This window comes from Lynx rufus, unplaced genomic scaffold, assembly GCF_022079265.1.
Source record: "Lynx rufus isolate CCGP_SWC_20201006 ecotype Redwood Valley unplaced genomic scaffold, mLynRuf1.p SCAF_4, whole genome shotgun sequence".
Lineage (NCBI taxonomy): Eukaryota > Metazoa > Chordata > Mammalia > Carnivora > Felidae > Lynx > Lynx rufus.
In genome coordinates this window covers 162,820,525-162,839,967 of record NW_025814856.1, presented here as the reverse complement: position 1 = coordinate 162,839,967, position 19,443 = coordinate 162,820,525, and the positions used below count along the sequence as shown (strand labels likewise).

At 49.2% G+C, this 19,443-nt stretch overlaps 1 protein-coding gene across 2 annotated transcripts in view; it reads left to right on the top strand.

The window, feature by feature from the left end:
- ZNF777 (zinc finger protein 777) overlaps window positions 1-18,921 on the top strand; it is a 28,416-nt gene extending 9,495 nt beyond the window's left edge. For both annotated transcript variants that reach the window (XM_047096650.1, XM_047096649.1), the window contains exons 5-6: window positions 13,803-14,054; window positions 17,705-18,921. In XM_047096650.1, the coding sequence (XP_046952606.1) occupies window positions 13,803-14,054; window positions 17,705-18,861 (1,409 nt within the window). In that variant the 3' untranslated portion in view covers window positions 18,862-18,921. The remainder of the gene's footprint in view (window positions 1-13,802; window positions 14,055-17,704) is intronic.
- The last annotated feature ends 522 nt before the right edge of the window (window positions 18,922-19,443 follow it).

Below are 19,443 nucleotides of genomic sequence, written 5' to 3'. Positions count from 1 at the left end.
GAGAAGGGCCACACCCTGGGTCCTGCAGCCGGTCAGTGGAAGGATAGGGACAGGCAGACTTGACCGGGAATGTTGTGCAACGTGCAGGACAATGTCTGGGTGGGACAGTTTGAGGGGCACTCGGGTGGCTCGGTCGGTTGAGTGTCCAGCTTCGGCTCAGGTTACGATCTCGCGGTTTGTGAGTTCGAGCCCCGCGTCGGGCTCCGTGCTGACGGCTCAGAGCCTGGAGCCTGCTTCGGATTCGGTGTCTCCCTGTCTCTCCCCTGCTCTCTCTCTCTCTCAAAAGTAAATAAAGATTAAAAAAAAGTTATTAGATGGGACGGTTTGATGGAGGCAGCAGAAAGGTGCCAAGCAGGACTGGCCATATTCTCAAGTACAAACTCCAGTGTCAGGTGCCTGCCCTAGAATCCCAGCTTCTCTGGTCACTCGTGGTTTGATGTTAGTTACTCAGCCTTTTTGGAAACTTGTTTTCGCCATCTACAAAATAGGACTGGGAACAATACCTAGGGCCTGATGGGGTGACTGGCGTGCACCAGTGGCCCAGTAAACCCCAGCTGTTCTCATTCTGCGTGGGGTCTTGTCCCTCCCCAGCCGCCCTATCCGTGGCCCACGTGCTTGCCCTGCGGGTGCTTTCGTGGTGCACAGTCTGTTTTTGGAGTTCCTGCTCTGGAATCGCCTTTGGGCTCGTATCATCTACCTTGAAGGTCTGCAGCGAAGCTGATGCTTGTCCTTCGCAGCCAGACATCATTGGTGATCATATCTTTTGAAAAAGGATGACAGTCTCGCAGGAGAACTCATTGGAGCCTACAGCCGGGTCTTGTTATGAAGTAATGTCGCCGATTCCGGGACCTGTCAGCCGGCTTCCGGCAGGAGGCCCAGAGACACCGAGCAACGTCAACCCCGTGGACCGAAAGCAACGGCAACTGACAGAAGAGACAGAAGCCTGTGGAAAATGGGTGCTGGCATCCTTCAGAGAAAGCCAGTGGCCTTACTTCCTAGAGACTCACACTGAGAGTAGAGGCTCCTCTGAATTCATTCTGGCAGACAAAAAAGACGATTTAAAAGTAGGCGAGAACGGGGGCTTGGGGACAAAGTATAGTATCTGGCAGAGGGTCCTTTGGTTTGGAAGAAAATAAGCGTATCCAAAAGGCTCGCATGGCCACAGCCAAAAACGAAGGTCAGGTGAGAAGAAGAAACATATCTGAAGCAGAAGAAATGAGAAAGAAGGCCTCGGAGGCTGAGAATGAGAAGACGGGAGAGCGGTTTATGGTAAATACCCTAAGGTCCGGTCTGACGTCCCAGGAGGATTTTGTGGTCCACGCACTGCTTCTCTAGCATCTTCTTAGAAGCACTGGGATGACAGCATCGATCCCCGAACCCCGTCGATGTGTTCACACCCTCATCACAGATGGGCCTCCCACAGGGTAGGGCCAGAATTGAAAGCAAATCACCTCAACCCACTCTGCCTCAGGCCGGGTTTGTTCCGGCACACGCACATCTGTGGCCCGAGCTTCCGTGGGAAGCGGCCGCCTCACAGAGGCTGCCTTGTGTGGCTGGAATGTGCCATTTGTTCCACTGACCATCTCTGGCGTCTCAGAGCCTGGACTGGAGGGAGGACAGGGGAGGACGTGGGAACCAGCGTCACACAGGGCTGGCTGTGAACTCGCACCCCGGTGCGAGACCAGAGGCCCTGGCCTCTGGACAGTGGGATTGTTCTGTGAATCTGCGGTTATCTGAGCCCCAGACGTGCTAGTGGTAACCTGCCTGTTCCTGTGTCTTCTCCCTGAGAAGGGTGACTGCAAAACCAGCTCTGGTGTGATACCGGTGAGGAAAAGCCTAGCACATTGAGAACTTTCACAGTTCCAAATGCATTGAACATGACAATTTTATGAACTGGCTAAGTAAAATTTATTCAGTAAACTGTTATTTATGGTTTGGATCCCTGAGGGCAAGGAGATCCAAAAATGATTCAGATATCGACTCTGCTGTCCAAATACTCAGAGCCCGGGCTCCCATTCGTGGCCCTATGAGGGGGCAATAGAGGCCCGGCGAAGCCAGGTGCCGTTTTCACCTAACAGATGAGCAGAGAGTAAAACAGACCAGAAGGCATGGCTGAGATCCAAGGTCTCAGGCTTTTTAAAAAGCAATTTGATATTTTTTTAGTCTGTAAATACGTTTTAAATATTTCAAGTGTTCATATACTTGACCTAATAATTTCCTTCCCTTTCTGAGAGTCTATAGCACGGAAGAGAATCCAAACGATGGATTAAGATGTACAAATATTTTGTTGCATGACAATAGTCTCTTAGCCACTAAAATCATAAGTGAAGTTTGTATACCATATGTTTCATTTGTATGTTTATTACTTAGTTCATCAATTTGCATATGTCAAGAGGCTTATAGCAATAACTAGCCCCCCTCTACCCCCCGCATTTAAAATTACAGTAAGGAACGGTGGGAGAGCTGTGGAGGCAAGCATCCAAGCCCAATCGACTCTACTGAGATAGGAGAGCAGAAAAGGCCTCTTTGGCAAGTGGAATGTCTAGTGGGAACTTAAAGAGCAAGTAGGAGTTCCACTTGCCCCAGGGAGAACTTACTGGAAGGAAGGAAGTCTGGAAGCTAGGAGACCAGGCGGAGACTTTTTGTAGTCCAAGCAGGCAACCGTGGCGTAGCCCAGGAGAGAAGCAGGTATTTCCGAGATCTGTTTTGGCAGTAGAGACTTCGAGACAACCTGCAGTTGGCGGATGTTGACCGAGGGAGATTGTCCCCCCGCCTGTGACTGCAGTAGGACACTAGATGGAGGACAATAGGAGGTGCAGACCTAGACATATGACAAGAACATGTCAGGTTTGAGATCCCTGCAGGGGTTCCAGGAGAGAGTGTTGGTGTTGAGAAAGCAGCTGAATAAAGAGTTAAAAACAGAAATGTGAGCAAGAGACAGACATCTGGGCATTGGTAGCATAGGCCCAGTCTGGAGAGGGAGAGGAGAAAGAGCAGAGGCCATGCCCTTGGGAGCCCTGAATTTTAGAGTAAATTTGGCGATTTGGAATATATCAGTCTGGGTGGGGCCTAGGCGTTAATATTCTTTAAAAGGCTTCCACGATGATTCTCATGCACAGCCAGGATTTGAAAAAGGAAGGATGAAGCAGAGGAACCGAAGGAAACGGAAGGAGTGGTCAGAAAGGTAGCAAAAAATTAGGATAGTTGGGGCCCAGCAGGCGGCTGGCTCAGTCGGTAGAGGATGCAAAATTCGGATAGCGAGCGCATTGTTGGGTATTTCAAGAGGAGGGCGCTTCCAGAAGCAGGGAGCGTGGTCAACCATGTTGGATCCTGCTGTGCAGCTCAGTGAGGCAGAAACTGCCGTGTCCACCAGTGACCTCGGCAGGAGGAGCGTTGGCGGTGTGATGGAGTGGATGGAGGGGAGAATGGGAGGGGAGGGAGGCAGCGCCCGCCATCAGTGAGTGGGGATGGAAATAAGGGGGCAGTGGCTGGGGGAGCGGACCCTGTCTACTTAAGATGGGGATCACTAACGCCGAGGAGGGATACTGATGGCAGTGATCCAGTTGATAGGGGAAGTTAATGACGCAGAAATGGAAAATGTAAATGTAACATGAAGTCCATGATGTAAACAAAGGATAGGAAAAAAAAAATTCAATGGAGAAATGCGATTTCATTATGTTTCCACTTGACTTTTTTTCCTATTTTTTGTATGCTTTGTAGAATGTTCTGAAGTAAGTATATATTACTTCTTATTCAGTAAAAATAATTTTTGACAAAAACAATGCATGAAGAAAGACTTCGAGTTAAAGATGGCAGGTTGAACATGTGTTTACTCCTACCTCCCAGAATCCTTCTAAAGCAAGAGCGAAGGGACTTTTAAAAGGAATGGACAAGGAGACAACAGCAACCAAATCTTGGAAGTCTGAAAGCAGATGGCTGGGTGATTACTGATTTAGAAAGCTAAATCCAAAATTGGTATTGGGGAAAGCAGAAAAGAAACTCGATTTGCACTCCACCCCCCATCCCTACTCAAGACTTGGGAATCAGCAGTACCAGAGACTCTAGGTATCTTTGGAAATGGGGGCAAAAGTGGTGTTAAAAACAGAAGATTGGTCAAACATCTTTTTTTTTTTTAATATTTATTTTTGAGAGAGAGAGCACGAATGAGGAAGGGGCAGAGATGGGGGTGGGCAGAGAATCCGAAGCAGGCTCCCACTGATATCCTGATTCGGGTCCAAACTCACAAATCATGAGATCATGACCTGAATTGAAGTCGGATGCTCAGCCAACTGAGCTACCCAGGCGCCCCTGGGTAGATCTTTTAAAGAGGCATTTAAACACTACCATATCCCCTCCACTGCCCCCTTCAATCCCTACAACTGGCATCTGCCTCTGCCAACCCCGGTGGACAACCAAGGCTTACTCCCTGGAGAAGACGAACACGAGGATGTCTGAACGTGGACGCCAGGCTCAATGGAGGGTGGGCACCATGCTGAAAACAAGGGAATCAGTGAAACTTGACCTACAGATGTTGAGATCTCCAGCCTTCCTCCCTAACCGGACTCCAAAATGATGCTGACATCCAGGACGAGACCTCAGGGCAGTGTATTCGAAGAGTCTTGTCCGGAGACTTTTGGGACCAGCCCAAGGTATTTCCCAGTGAAATGACTCCGTGAAGTCATCCTGTTGGGAAACCCATCACTAGCAAGCCCTACCTAAATACACCAAACTTTAAATCTCTTTTGAGTATTCTACTTATAAATAGAAAACCAAGAACCACAGACACTTGGGGAAAGCCTCTAATATACAGAGGCCAAAGGAAAAGAAAGCAGAAAAAATAGATTCCAAAGAAACATGGACCATGCAGAGAAATTTAAAAAACTATGTTTTGGGGCACCTGGGTGGCTCAGTCGGTTGAGCGTCCGGCTTTGGCTCAGGTCATGATCTCGCGGTTTATGAGTTCAAGCCCCGCGTCGGGCTCTGTGCCGACAGCCCAGAGCCTGGAGCCTGCTTCAGATTCTGTGTCTCCCTCTCTCTGCTCCTCCCCTGCTCACGCTCTGTCTCTCTCTCAAAAATAAGTAAACATTTTTTTAAAACTGGAAAATATTTTCCAACGATTCTAGGGATTTATATCAGCCAGACCCTTCTAATTAATGTGAGAAATGAAATCGAGACGTTTTCAAGGTCTCCTGTGCACACCCTCTCTCAAAGTGGGGGAGGCGCTTTGCTGAAATGAGGACGTAAGCCGAGCAAGAGGTGTTAGGAGCTCCAACATGAGCGAGGCGAGGCAAATCCCTGGGGTGCTGCCGAAGGGGGATCCCAAGAAGACAGCTGTGCACCTGGAGGCAACCAGTCCAGACTGGAGCACATCAGAAGGTTCTAGAAAATTTTTCTTCAAGTAGATGAAAGTAAGAAATGCCCATTATATCTGAATGTTTTGAAGAGACCGTTACAGAGGAGGTTGGGGAGTTTAGAGCCCACTTCATGAAAACAGTAAGCTAAGCCAAGGGAAAAAAATGATCAACTCCAGGGAAAGCAAAAACGTTCGCAGACAGACAAGTAACTGTGGTATATACTACACATTCGATTTTACATAACATTTATGTCTTCGAGTCATGTGAACACCTGAAATTAATCCATCCAGAGTTGCAACCTAAATTGGAAGGATGAGGGATTTGGAAAAGGTTTGCCTGGATGCGGAGGGATGGTCTTCATGTTCAGCTCTTGGAAGTCAATAGGTGATGTTTAAATTGAAAACTCAAGGAGTATCAATAGATGTCTATTCCTTAGAGTTAGGAAGGGGAATGACAAAGGAATCAGCTGGAGTTGCCTCTGGGGAGCAGGAAATAGTGGTTGGGAGTGAGGGAGAGCTCTTTAAAAACACATTTTGAAAAACTAACCCTTAGCCTGGGTACATATATAAATTTTTTTTTTAAGATTTTTTTTTTTAACCTTTTATTTATCTTTGAGAGAGAGAGCACGCACGAGCAAAGGAGAGGCAGAGAGAGAGGGAGACACAGAATCCGAAGCAGCTCCAGGTTCCACGCTGTCAGTACAGAGCCGGACATGGGGCTCGAACCCACGAAGTGTGAGATCATGAACTGAGCCAAAGTCAGACGCTCAACTGACTGAGCCACCGAGGCGCCCCTAAGATTTTAAAAATTAATATGCCAAAAACTTTTAAAGTCTAACAGAAAGTGCAGCTATAAGAAGGTTAGAAAGCTAGTGTTGACCATCATTGCTTTGCTTTGAGCTGATAGGGAAGGTTAACGTGGCAACACTCGTTTTTACTTTCCAGTAAAACTCTGAAGTTTCATCAGCGCAATTCAAAAAACGAATGCAGAGAAAGCGAAAGTCCCACACAGTTCTCTCTCGCAAGACAACAGTTTATTCCTTCTAATTTATGTGCACATAACACATACACAACTTTAATTATATAAGACATAAATACCTTCTCATTGTAAAAAATATATATAGCAGTACGTACATTGGGAACTCGCTTTTTTCAATTGCATCTCTTTGACTTCTTTGCATGTAAGAACATACAAATCTTTTTTTAGTAGCAGACTATAGTATTCTATGTATTGATCTCATAACTTATTTAAATGAACTCCCACTGATGTACATTTAGAGTGTTTACAAGTTTCAGTGCTTCACTAAAGATCCTTTGTAAGTAAATCTTATGCACTTGTCAGAAAGTTGTTTAGAAGTAGACTTTGTGGATAGAAGGGTAGACCCATTAAAAAATTTGATACATACTGGGGCGCCTGGGTGGCTCAGTCGGTTGAGCATCTGACTTCAGCTCAGGTTATGATCTCACAGTCTGTGAGTTCGAGCCCCGCATCGGGCTCTGTGCTGACAGCTCGGAGCTCTGTCTCTCTCTGTCTCAAAAATAAATAAAAACATTTAAAAAAATAAATTAAAAAAAATTGATACATACTTTAAAAATGTCCCTCAAAACTGGGGTGCCTGTGTGGCCCCGTCAGTTGAGCGTCCAACTTCAGCTCAGGTCATGATCTCACAGTTTGGGGGTTCAAGCCCCGCATCAGGCTCTGTGCTGACAGCTCGGAGCCTGGAGCCTGCTTTGGGTTCTGTGTCTCCCTCTCTCTCTGCCCCTTCCCCACTCGCACTCTGTCTCTTGCGCACGCACTCTCAAAAATAAACATTAAAAAAAAAAAAAGTCCCTCAAAACAATTGTGCCAATTTATACACCTTCGGTTTTATACACAACCATGTGACTACCTGTTTTCCCCACACTGAAGCCGATATTAGGTATTATTTATCTTTTTATTATTTGCCCAAAGTGATGGCTAGAAAAGACAATATTTTGGTGCTTTCATTTGACTTCTGTAAGAGCAGTGTCGAGCCTATTTTCCTACCTTTATTGATCACCAGGATGTCTTGTCTTATGAATTATCTTCTGCTTATTGTCCTTTGGGATTATTCATCTTTTTATTGATTTGTGAAAGCTTTTTAAATGTTAAGGGTATTAGGTCTTATTATGTATATAAATATATGGTTTACCTTTGTATATAGTATTTGTGTGGGGGTGGGTATGGCTGTTTTAAATTGTTGTGTGTTCCAATTTATCATTTTTTTTAACGTTTATTTATTTTTGAGACAGAGAGAGACAGAGCATGAATGGGGGAGGGTCACAGAGAGAGGGAGACATAGAATCTGAAACAGGCTCCAGGCTCTGAGCTGTCAGCACAGAGCCCGACGCAGGGCTCGAACCCACGGACCGTGAGATCATGACCTGAGCCGAAGTCGGACGCTTAACCGACCGAGCCACCCAGGCGCCCCCAAATTTATCAGTTTTAAGTTTCTGCGTATTCAGATTTACCCATTATTTTCTTTATGGTGACTGGGTTTCACATTATGTGTAGAAATACTTACTCAGCCCCTTTTATTTAGTAAACATGATCACAGGTCTTGGGCCTATGAGCTTTCAAAAGCCTCTAAAACTATTTGAAATCTGAAATAAACTATTTTTTTTTGCTCCAGAAAACAAAAAATCGCAGAATATACATAATGACACATTTTAACTAAGTGTCTGCAAATATAACATTATTTCAGCTTCACTAACTATTAAATGTGGTGCTCACAGACCCACCATACATTTGGAAACCATTTGTAGGATAGTATTTTTTTTCCCATCTTGCAGGGGTTCTTAGGAAGAATTGTACTTACAGAGATCACAAACCAAGCACAAATTAAAGAAGTCCCTCATCACCAAACAATGTCCAGGCAAAACTAGAGAAATTCTTTCCAAAACAAGTTACAGCTAAAAATGAGAGTGGGTATGTGTTGGGCACATTTCACGTTTGGTGTGGCTGGCCAGACGGCCTCCAGAAGGAGTATCTGAAGTCCCAGAGGGCGTGGGGTAGAGCCTCTTCCACACCTCACAGTTGTATAAAGAAAGAAAAAAGGAAAGGGAAGAGGCTGTGCTTTCTTCTTCTAATACTAGTGTGATTTCATTGTGTCTAAAGTCTTGTTTCATCAGTGATTTATTTTGATGTCGAGATGCTTGTCTTGTTGGGAAGCCAGTTGTCTCCACTCCATTCATTCATTCATTCATTCATTCATTTGTTCCCACTCCATTTATTTAAAACTTTTCCTTACTGTTCTGCCATTGGTCATAAACTATAGTCCTACAAGGGATGTGTCTTTATTTATTTTTTTTTAATGGGAGAACAAATTACTGCCTATAATGTATATTTATTTTTGAGAGAGACAGAGTGCGAGTGAGGGACGGGCAGAGAGAGAGGGAGACGCAGAATCCGAAGCAGGCTCCAGGCTCTGAGCTGTCAGCACAGAGCCTGACGTGGCACTTGAACTCACGAACCTTGAGATCATGACCTGAGCCGAAGTCGGATGCTTAACCTACTGAGCCACCCATGCACCCCACATATTACTTCTTATAAATGCAATTTGGTTGTCAATACTGTTTCAAAAGTTGTTTGGGGTGGGGAAGTCTTTTTGATGGGAGACAGCTGGCTTCCTTACTGTCTAACAAATGGAAGGGAAGCATGAAAATGTATAAACATGGCACATTTTGAGGGAAAAAGAAAGAAACGCCATAGAGAGGAGTACAGTTACATTCAGCTGAGAGCATGGTAGGAGGTTTGGCAGAGTGAGGTCTCAAATCCCACAAACCGCCCCCCTGTCCCCATCTTAGGAGGGAGCATTTCTCTGAGGTATAAAAAGCCCCGTGGGTCACAGAGACAACCCAGAACGCAGGGATACATGGCCGCAAGTGCATCGCGTTGGGACCCATATGGCAAATTCTTTCGCAAGTTAGATCATTTGCAATACTTTGCTTTCAACAAAATTGAAAGAGAACCTAATTAAGTTGTCAGCTAATAGGTCATTAGAAACAGTTTTTGATGGTATGTTAACCATGTGTGCTTTCATAGCATTATAATTCAGACAAATTCAAAGAATCAAGTGATGATTCCGTAACAAAGCTCCCGCCAGCCCATCCATGTATCTTTGTAAATGAGCTTTCCCAATGCTTGTATTTATGAAAATGAAAATTAGGAATATATTTGATTCTGAACTGTGTCTCAATCAAGCAATAAGAATATTCATTCTCAGGGAGCGCCTGGGTGGCTCAGTTGGTTAAGTGACCGACTTTGGCTCAGGTCATGATCTCGCAGTTTGTGGGTTCGAGCCCCGCATCGGGCTCTGTGCTGACATCTCGGAGCCTGGAGTCTACTTCAGATTCTGTCTCCCCCTCTCTCTACCCCTCCCCTGCTCACACTCTGTGTCTGTCTCTCAATAATAAATAAATGTTAAAAAAAATTATAAAAAAAAAGAATATTCATTCTCAGATAAGCAAACCAATTGGTAAAAAAAAAAAAATTCCTCCCATCCTTCTAAGAGACGTTTCTAATACATTTTTTGTTTTCTATCTTGAATAACCACTGTGTATCATTCTATAGTAATAATAACTAAGGATAACTTAAGCCAGGAAGACAACAAGTAGCCCTGTGGTTACTAGAAATGGAAGCAAGATTAATCTTTCAATTTACATACACATTTTTGTGGCAGAATGGTAGACGAGGAGACCTGTGAAAGTCTTCTAAGCATAAAAATATATTCTATTAGGATAAAATTCTGTGGGTAAAGTGGGAATGGAAATAGAAGTTCAGGGTGCAAAGGGATGATACAAAAATTGCAAGTATCAAAGAAGAACTTGTTTGTGTATTTTTTAAGTGAATAATAGCGGGTTTAAAATTGTTGCGGTCCTTAGATGCCACTGGTGACATTAAAAAGTGTCGGAAAAGTTTATTTTAAAACATCAATATTTACAGTACTCCAAAAATGACATCTTTTGCAGTTACTGAAGCATTTGATAATGTTTATTCAAAAAAAAGTGCAAAGGGGTACCTAGTTTTTAAAGACTACTTTAAGGGGGCGCCTGGGTGGCTCAGTCGTCTAGGTGTGTGACTTCTGCTCAGGTCATGATCTCGCGGTTTGTGAGTTCGAGCCCCGTGTCGGGCTCTGTGCTGACAGCTCGGAGCCTGGAGCCCGCTTTGGATTCTGGGTCTCCCTCTCTGCCCCTCCCCCGCCCGCACTCTGTGTGTGTGTGTGTGTGTGTGTGTGTGTGTGTGTGTGTGTGTCTCTCAAAAATAAATAAACGTTAAAAAAAATTTTTTTAAAGACTACTTTAAGGAGGAGGCAAGCAAAATGTTTTCAGGTGTTTGTGAAGTCAGGGAAGATCTTCCCTTGGTGCCGGAGTCACGGTCGTGCCTGTGACCCTAGCACAGAGACCAAGATTGCAGAGAGAAGCGGGCCCTGCTGGTGGAGCGCGGTGGCCGGTGGCCCCGTGAACACTGGAAACTGGCAGGGTTAAGGGAAAGAGCAGAGGGGCCACTGTCCCCTCCCTCCCCCAGTGGGAGAGGAAAGGGGAGGAAGCAGGATGACTGAGCTAGAGCAGGAGCAAGGCACCGACGTGAGCGTGTGTGACTCCATCTTCTTTGTGAGACAGAGAATAGGATGAAAGTGTTCTGGAGACTTGGTTGTTGGGGGGGAGGTAGGCACGTCCGTGTTTAAGGCTGCGGACAGGGCGTCGGGGACCATCAGAGCTGCCTTATGTTGCCGCTACTCCCCACGGCTGACAGGAGACAGGTTGGCTGCGTGGAAGAGGATTAAAGGGTTGCCGGGCATCGGGAAGAACGCAACTTTGGGTCCCGTGGCATCAGCTGCTAGGAGGTGCACTCGGTGGCTCCGCTTTCCCCAGCTTTGAGCTTGGGGATCACCAGTGCCCGCGGTCAACAGCCAGGAGGCTTCACAGGGGCAGGGACCGTTGGCTTTGTTTACGAGTTTCCTGGTTTCTTTTCTCTTCCCACAACACTTATCACCCTCTAGCTTACCATATAATTTATTAATTATGTTTATTGCCTGAGGTGAGATGTGTGAGGGAGGGGAGAAGCTCTGCTATGCTCACTGATGTATCCCAAGCCATTCAAACACCCCATCGCCCATAGTTGGTGCTCAGTAAATATGCACTGAATGAATGAATAAATGAATGAACGAATGAAGGAATGAATATGTTTAGGCATTATACATTTAAATTTTTTTTTAATGTTTATTTACTTTTGAGACAGAGAGAGACAGAGACAGAGCATGAATGGGGGAGGGTCAGAGAGAGAGAAGGAGACACAGAATCTGAAACAGGCTCCAGGCTCTGAGCTGTCAGCACAGAGCCCGATGCAGGGCTCGAACTCACAAAGTGAGATCATGACCTGAGCCAAAGTCGGACGCTTAACCGACTGAGCCACCCAGGTGCCCTGGTATTATACATTTATAAGTTCCTTAATTAGCAAAATGATTTTCAACCGTGAGGGAGTTGATGCCGGATGGAAGAAAGTAAGACTGAATCCCTACCTCACACTCTACACAAAATAAATTTCAGATGGAGCAAAGACCTAAATGTAAACAATAAAACCATAAAAACCTTGAAATAAAATCCAGGAGACCAGATGAACCATCCAGGGGCGGAGGAGACCCTCTTAACTAAGACAGAAAACCCAGAAGCCATGAAAGAAAGAGGGACATGGGTGACCACGTGAAAACGTGAAGAAAGCGGTCTGATAAGAGGTGGCACAGAGTCAACAGACAAACGTTAGATTTGGGAGTGTCTGAAATGCTTCTAAGGGAAGACGGGTTATCTTTAGCACAGGAACCAAAGGACCCTTACTGATTGACAAAAACAGAACCCGGTTCATGCAGAATCAACTAGAAAAGGCCAATAAGTAAAAGAAATACTCAGATCACCCGAGTCAGGAGAGTATCAGTAAATTGTCAATTTACCCCCATCTGAGTGAGGAAAATTTTAGGTGTCTGTCACTGGCAGGGGTGTGGGGAAGAGGATGTTCTCATGCAGGTAGAAATACGAATTGTCACAGCCTGGCTCAAAAGGAGCCTGACGACTTCTACCAGATTAAAAATAACGACACCTTTGACTCCGCGGCCCCCGCTCCTGGGGCTCTCACGGAAATAAAATCCCTAGTTGATAGGCGGCCATGTAAATCAACATGTGATTGCAGCACAGTTGATCACGCAAAAAGACCAGAAACAAAAAAGTGAATGTTCCTGCGGGAAGGGAGTGGTTGCACACACACGCAGCACTTAGGAGGAGTGCATTAGCTGTGCAGAAATTGCCGCGCAGGAATTTCTACAGGATACCTGAGAGGGAAGAGGAGGTATATGGCAATTTTCTTTTTTTTTTTTTTAAACCAATAATGGCCAGAAAATAAAAACAGATACGCATCAGCTTGTTGCAGTAAATAACCACAGAAGCATAGAGAAAAATACTAGGTTAACTACAGGAGTTGCCGGGGAGGCCATAAGCTGCGACAGGGGAATTGAGGGAAAGGGAAGGGCAAATCAAAAGAGAAAAATCTGTGCACTAAAAGAGTATGTGCGAGATCCCACTTAGGCAACATGATGCCCGTGTGTGTGTGTGTGTGTGTGTGTGTTGACATTTGAAATCACCTGCAGGCCTACCGGCAAGTTGAAAAAAAAGGGCAATGTGTGTAATCAGATGCTGTTTAACTAAAAACAAACCCAAGAGCTCCAAATGTACATGTGCTCGTGCTTGTTAACTGTGGGCCGGGGTGGTGGGGGGACTCGGGGGGCTCTGGTCTGTCCGTGCCGGACTCCTGGGGCATGGGCTGGAAGGGTGTGCAGGGTGAGGAGATGGTTGGCCTTTTCGTTATTCACCTTGACTGTAAGGGAGAGAAACTGTCGACTTTGGCTGGCCTGACCCGGGAAAGGGAATTAAGATCTCTTTTTAAACCCTGGCAATACTATTTTAAAAACTAGGGGTCGTGGAACACAAACTCTGCATCTATTTAACTTTACTCCAGTTCGTACAAGATGTCCAGAAGGGGCGCCTGGGTGGCGCAGTCGGTTAAACGTCCGACTTCAGCCAGGTCACGATCTCGCGGTCCGTGAGTTCGAGCCCCGCGTCAGGCTCTGGGCTGATGGCTCAGAGCCTGGAGCCTCTTTCCGATTCTGTGTCTCCCTCTCTCTCTGCCCCTCCCCCGTTCATGCTCTGTCTCTCTCTGTCCCAAAAATAAATAAACGTTGAAAAAAAAAATTAAAAAAAAAAAAAAGATGTCCAGAAAATTCTGTCTGCTCACTCAACCTTGTATTTCCTCACGGTCTCTAAAATCAGAATTCTTGAAATGTAAAATCTAGGCTGCAGAAACCTTGGCCGTGCAATGACCATGTTCTGGGTTCTTTTGTTTCCCTCCCCCACCCCCGTCCCCCACCCCTCCCCGCCCTCCCAGCACACGACGGGATCGTGATTAAGATCGAGGTGCAGACCAACGACGAGGGCTCAGAAAGTTTGGAGACGCCGGAGCCCCTGATGGGACAGGTGGAGGAGCATGGCTTTCAGGACTCCGAGCTGGGCGACCCGTGTGCGGAGCAGCCAGACTTGGACATGCAAGAACAGGACAACACGCTGGAAGAGTCCACCGAAGGCTCCAGCGAGTTCAGCGAGCTCAAACAGATGCTGGTGCAGCAGAGAAACTGCGCAGGTCAGTTGGAGGGGGTCCAGGCGTGGGGAGCGGCTGCCATCAGGCCCGCGGGCAGGCCCCTGCCTCGTGGGAAAGTTGGAGTTTCTCTCCGAAAGGTCACGTGGCAGTGACCGGTGGATAGGTGCGACGTCCCCCGGCGTGGTCTCAGGTGCAGGTGTCCTGCCTCAGGATTTGTAAGAATCGGTCTCTGGCCTGGGCAGAAGGTATTAACAGCCAAAGACTAGGTCAGATGAGGACCCAAAGGGACCTCAGAGATCATCTCCCTCCAGCTCCCCTCCTTCTACAGGCAGAGAAGGTCAGAGCAATTGCCCAAGGTCACGACACTGGGGCCAAGCTAGAATTTCCGTCTCCCGGTGTGTCCTTGATGGTTCTTAGGTCACTCTGGAAGCCTCAGTGACCCGGAGATCTCAACCCCCACAACGCATGCTTTTTATTTTTTTTTTAATTTTTTTTTCAACGTTTATTTATTTTGGGGACAGAGAGAGACAGAGCATGAACGGGGGAGGGGCAGAGAGAGAGGGAGACACAGAATCGGAAGCAGGCTCCAGGCTCCGAGCCATCAGCCCAGAGCCTGACGCGGGGCTCGAACTCACGGACCGCGAGATCGTGACCTGGCTGAAGTCGGACGCTTAACCGACTGCACCACCCAGGCGCCCCACAACGCATGCTTTTTAAAATGCCGGACTAAGCGGTCCCTTCCCGGTAGAATCGAGCCATCACTTGTGTTTGATCGTGAAACCTCTGGGTCACCCTTCTGCACACTTGGGAGTTCTTGCTCCTCGGGAGTTCAAGAACAGTGAGGAAGTGTCGCCCTCAGCAGCCTGAGCTCAGGACATCTTTTGTGGCTGATTGATGCTGAACGGTCCGGGCAGTCCTGAGAAAATCCCCATCTTGTCATCATGGTGTATTTCTAAAACGCACCATTAGGCTTAGTTAGCTACTGTTTTGTTCAGCAGTTCTCAGCTCTATTCATAAAGCAAATCAGCCTGAACCTTTCTTCAGCCACCCTCGTCTAGTTTGGGAAATAAAATGATCTTCTACTTACCAACTGAACTGGGAAGCTTCTGCTCTTTTTTCCCACATTCTGCAACTACTGTGGGAGGTAGGAATTAAGTGAGTTCTACCGAATTTTTAAGGAATACACTTAGGTTCTGGTTTTTGTTTAGACGTTTGTTTATGTGCAAAAGAGTCATTAGCTATCCTATCAGTTTATATGCTGTTTGTACTGAGAAATGTGTCCACATCCATTTTTCATTTAATAGGTTTTTTAAAGTATTATGCTGATGCTTTAAAAAAAATTGTTCACTTTGTAGATGATTCCTTTGCAGTTTGCCTTTTTTGCACGTCATAAAATAGCACGGACATCTTTCTTAGGCAAAAGATGTGGATCTAACTCCTTGTTTTTAAAGAACTGCATGATATTCCAGAAATCCTTCTAATATGCCATATGCTGTCTCTGGAAAACAGTGAAAGACGCAGGGCAAACTCTGAGGATGCGCCACAGCAAAGCCTTACAATAGAAAGGCCAGAGTCCCCTCTGGGCACTCCCGTTAATTCTACTGGGAACCTTAGGAAATTATTGAATGGCACTTGGTGGGATTTGGAGTCCTGGGTTTTAGGGCTGTTTCATTCTCATTTCACTGAAAAAACAAAAACAAAAACTTTGATGCTCAAGGAGAGTTTTTTTTTCTCTTTAACGTTTATTCATTGTTGAGAGAGAGACAGAGCACAAGCAGGGGAGGGGCAGAGAGAGAGGGAGACACAGAATCCGAAGCAGGCTCCAGGCTCTGAGCTGTCAGCACAGAGCCCAACGCAGGGCTCGAACCCACAAACCGTGAGATCATGGCCTGAGCCGAAGTCGGACGCTTAACCGACTGAGCCACCCAGGCGCCCCTCAAGGAGAATTTAAATGTCCCAAGGAGCCCATAGTTTCCCTGGGTCTTTCAGAAACAACCCTCATTTTCAGGATAAGCACAGGGACAGCTAATTACCGACCTCTGAAGCTGCCTCCTCCTTCCTGATCTTTTAAGCATCCTGTTCTGAGGATGTTCTGGGCCCCTTGCTACTGAGAATCTGTTGTCCAGCCTGAGCGGGGACTGGCACACTTATGTCCTGCCATGTCCTGGGTTCAGAGGAGTAGAACGGGCCGTGGCCCGGCGGTCACTAACGAATTTGTGGCCAAGACCTTGGCCAGCTCGCGCATGCTGCCAGCTTGTTTCCCTGTCAGCTGAGGAGACCGACTAGGTGGTCCCTAAGTTGCAAGCTCTGAAAAGTCTGACTGCACTTTATTTGGAACTGTCACTTGGTATCTCTGGGGTGGATGCCCCACGTCTGTGTTGCTCGACTTACCCTCTAAGAGATAGTGAATAAAAAGACACCAGTTGTCAGGCGAGAACTTGAAAAAGTTCTCGTTTGTTTGCTTTTAAGAATCCTGCAAATGCCAACTATTGCCGCGTCCGCCTCACAGGTGGGCCTAGAAAGGTGAGTGCCTTTCTCATGTCACACAGTGTGTGACACCAATTATCAGTGTTTAGGGGGTTGCCAAGTAAGTACTAGGCATCTGAGAAAATGCAAACAGGAGTCAGAGGCCACTCCTTTCCTCTAGGACTTAGGTGCTCGGGGAACACTATAGAACACCACGCAGAACAGCTAACAAGTTGGGCCCTAAAGGGCCAGCCTAGAGGGTGGAGGGCGGGGTGGAGGAGCACATCGTCCAGTCCGGGAGTTCGCAGAACACCCCCCGCAGCAGAGCGTGGGGGAGAGGCAGAGGAGACCCCCCGACCCCAGCTTCAGGGTCGGTAGAGCCACCGCAGGTGAGTCCCCCACCTGTGCGTGCGCGGTGCCACGTGAGAAGCCTGAGGTCCCCAAGTCCTGGGGAGGCGCACCAGCTTGTGCTGTGCGCCCAGGGGCGCTTGAGGGCTGCAGCTTGGGCAGGTCAAGGAAGGTTTTAGGGCAAAGACAGGATTGGAGGTGGGTGTTGTGTGACCCGGGTGATTTGGAGGCATGGAGAGGAGGGAGCAGTTGCTGGAGGAAGGCGAGTAAAGGCACTTGAGGGAAGCCCAGAGGTGCGCTCAGGAAAGAAGGAGACCTGGGAGCCAGAAAACAGTGACAGCCTGATGAGTCAAGGCCCTTTCCATACAGATGGTAGAAACCCACCTCCACAAGCAGCCTAAGTGAAAACCGGAAGGCGTGGTTATTGGCCCACGATAGGAATCCATAGGTCCACCAGCATGCCAGCTTCAGGCACCCGGGACGTAGTGGTTCCCCGGGGGGCTCCGCATGCTGGGTTCCTTCGTTCCTGCTGAGTACTGCCCGCTAGCAGCTTGGGGAGATGGGCGCCGGGCCGCCCCGTTCCTGCTCCCTCTGCACAGAATTCCCAGAGAGGGCTCCCACGGGCCACTGGGGGCCTGGGCTCCTTCCTGACCCAACCCCGAGGCCCGCCTGGGTCAGACACCCAACCCCGTGGAGGTGGGGGCCGCGGGGCGGCAGGGAGTGGAAAGGAGCGTTTTCCCAGAAGAAGGCACCGGGGCCGGTGAGACACAGGCAGTGTGTGTGGGCGAGGGTGAAGCCACCTCACCCGCCGGCGCCCAGGGCGGAGGCCCCGGGCGACAGCTGACCTCTCTCCGTCTCTCTCCCTGTCCCTGGAGCAGAGGGGATCGTGATCAAAACCGAGGAGCAGGAGGAGGAGGAGGAAGAGGAGGAGGAGGACGAGCTGCCGCAGCACCTGCAGGCCCTCGGGCAGCTGTCGGGGCGCTACGAGGCCGGCATGTACCAGACCCCGCTGCCCGGGGAGCTGTCCCCCGAGGGCGAGGAGAGCCCCCCGCCGCTGCAGCTGGGCAAGCCGGCCGTGAAGAGGCTGGCGCCGCCGACGCACGGGGAGCGGCACCCGGGCGACAACCGCGGCTCCTCGAGCCAGCAGCAGCGGAACCGGCGCGGCGAGCGGCCCTTCACCTGCATGGAGTGCGGCAAGAGCTTCCGGCTGAAGATCAACCTCATCATCCACCAGCGCAACCACATCAAGGAGGGGCCGTACGAGTGCGCCGAGTGCGAGATCAGCTTCCGCCACAAGCAGCAGCTCACGCTGCACCAGCGCATCCACCGCGTCCGCGGCGGCTACGCGTCCCCCGAGCGCGGGCCCGGCTTCGCCCCCAAGCACACGCTCAAGCCGCGCCCCAAGTCGCCCAGCTCGGGCAGCGGCGGCGGCGGCCCCAAGCCCTACAAGTGCCCCGAGTGCGACAGCAGCTTCAGCCACAAGTCGAGCCTGACCAAGCACCAGATCACGCACACGGGCGAGCGGCCCTACACGTGCCCCGAGTGCAAGAAGAGCTTCCGCCTGCACATCAGCCTGGTGATCCACCAGCGCGTGCACGCGGGCAAGCACGAGGTCTCCTTCATCTGCAGCCTGTGCGGCAAGAGCTTCAGCCGCCCGTCGCACCTGCTGCGCCACCAGCGGACTCACACGGGCGAGCGGCCCTTCAAGTGCCCTGAGTGCGAGAAGAGCTTCAGCGAGAAGTCCAAGCTCACCAACCACTGCCGCGTGCACTCGCGCGAGCGCCCGCACGCCTGCCCCGAGTGCGGCAAGAGCTTCATCCGCAAGCACCACCTGCTCGAGCACCGGCGCATCCACACGGGCGAGCGGCCCTACCACTGCGCCGAGTGCGGCAAGCGCTTCACGCAGAAGCACCACCTGCTGGAGCACCAGCGCGCGCACACGGGCGAGCGGCCCTACCCCTGCACGCACTGCGCCAAGTGCTTCCGCTACAAGCAGTCGCTCAAGTACCACCTGCGGACCCACACGGGCGAGTGAGCGCGCCCGCCGCCGCGCCGCCCGGCCAGGTGCGCCGCCAGCTGCGCGGCCCGGCCCGCCCCGGACACCTGCCCGGCCGCCGCCGCCGCGAGGCCCGAGCCGGGCGGGCGGGGGCGGGGCGCCCCCAGCCCCCTTGCCGTGAGCCCCCCTCCCTCCCTTCGTCCCTCCTCCCAAGGACACGGGGGTAGTGAGACCAGGTCGCTTGCTGCCGTGTTTACCGTGTTTACCGGGGGCCCCGGGGGGGGGGCGGGTGGGGAGTGCGGGGACCTGGGGAACCCCCTTCGGGCTGTTAATTTCCTTGACAATAAAATGGATGAAACCAATCAGCACGGGGGGAGTGATTTGGCCGCCGGCCACTCGGAGGGGCGGTGTAGGGCCACTTAGTTGGGGAATAGAACTTTATAATTACCTTTTGGATACTGTGGTTCTATTTGATAATAATAGAGTAATTTTTAAAAGACGAGCGTTTCCTGTTTGCCGTTTTTGTTTGGTTTTGAAGGGGAGGGTTGAGAAGGTGGCCGAGGGGCGTGTGCCTAGCGTCAGTTGACAGGTTCTCTGGAGCCCCTCTTCTGTGCCCACTCC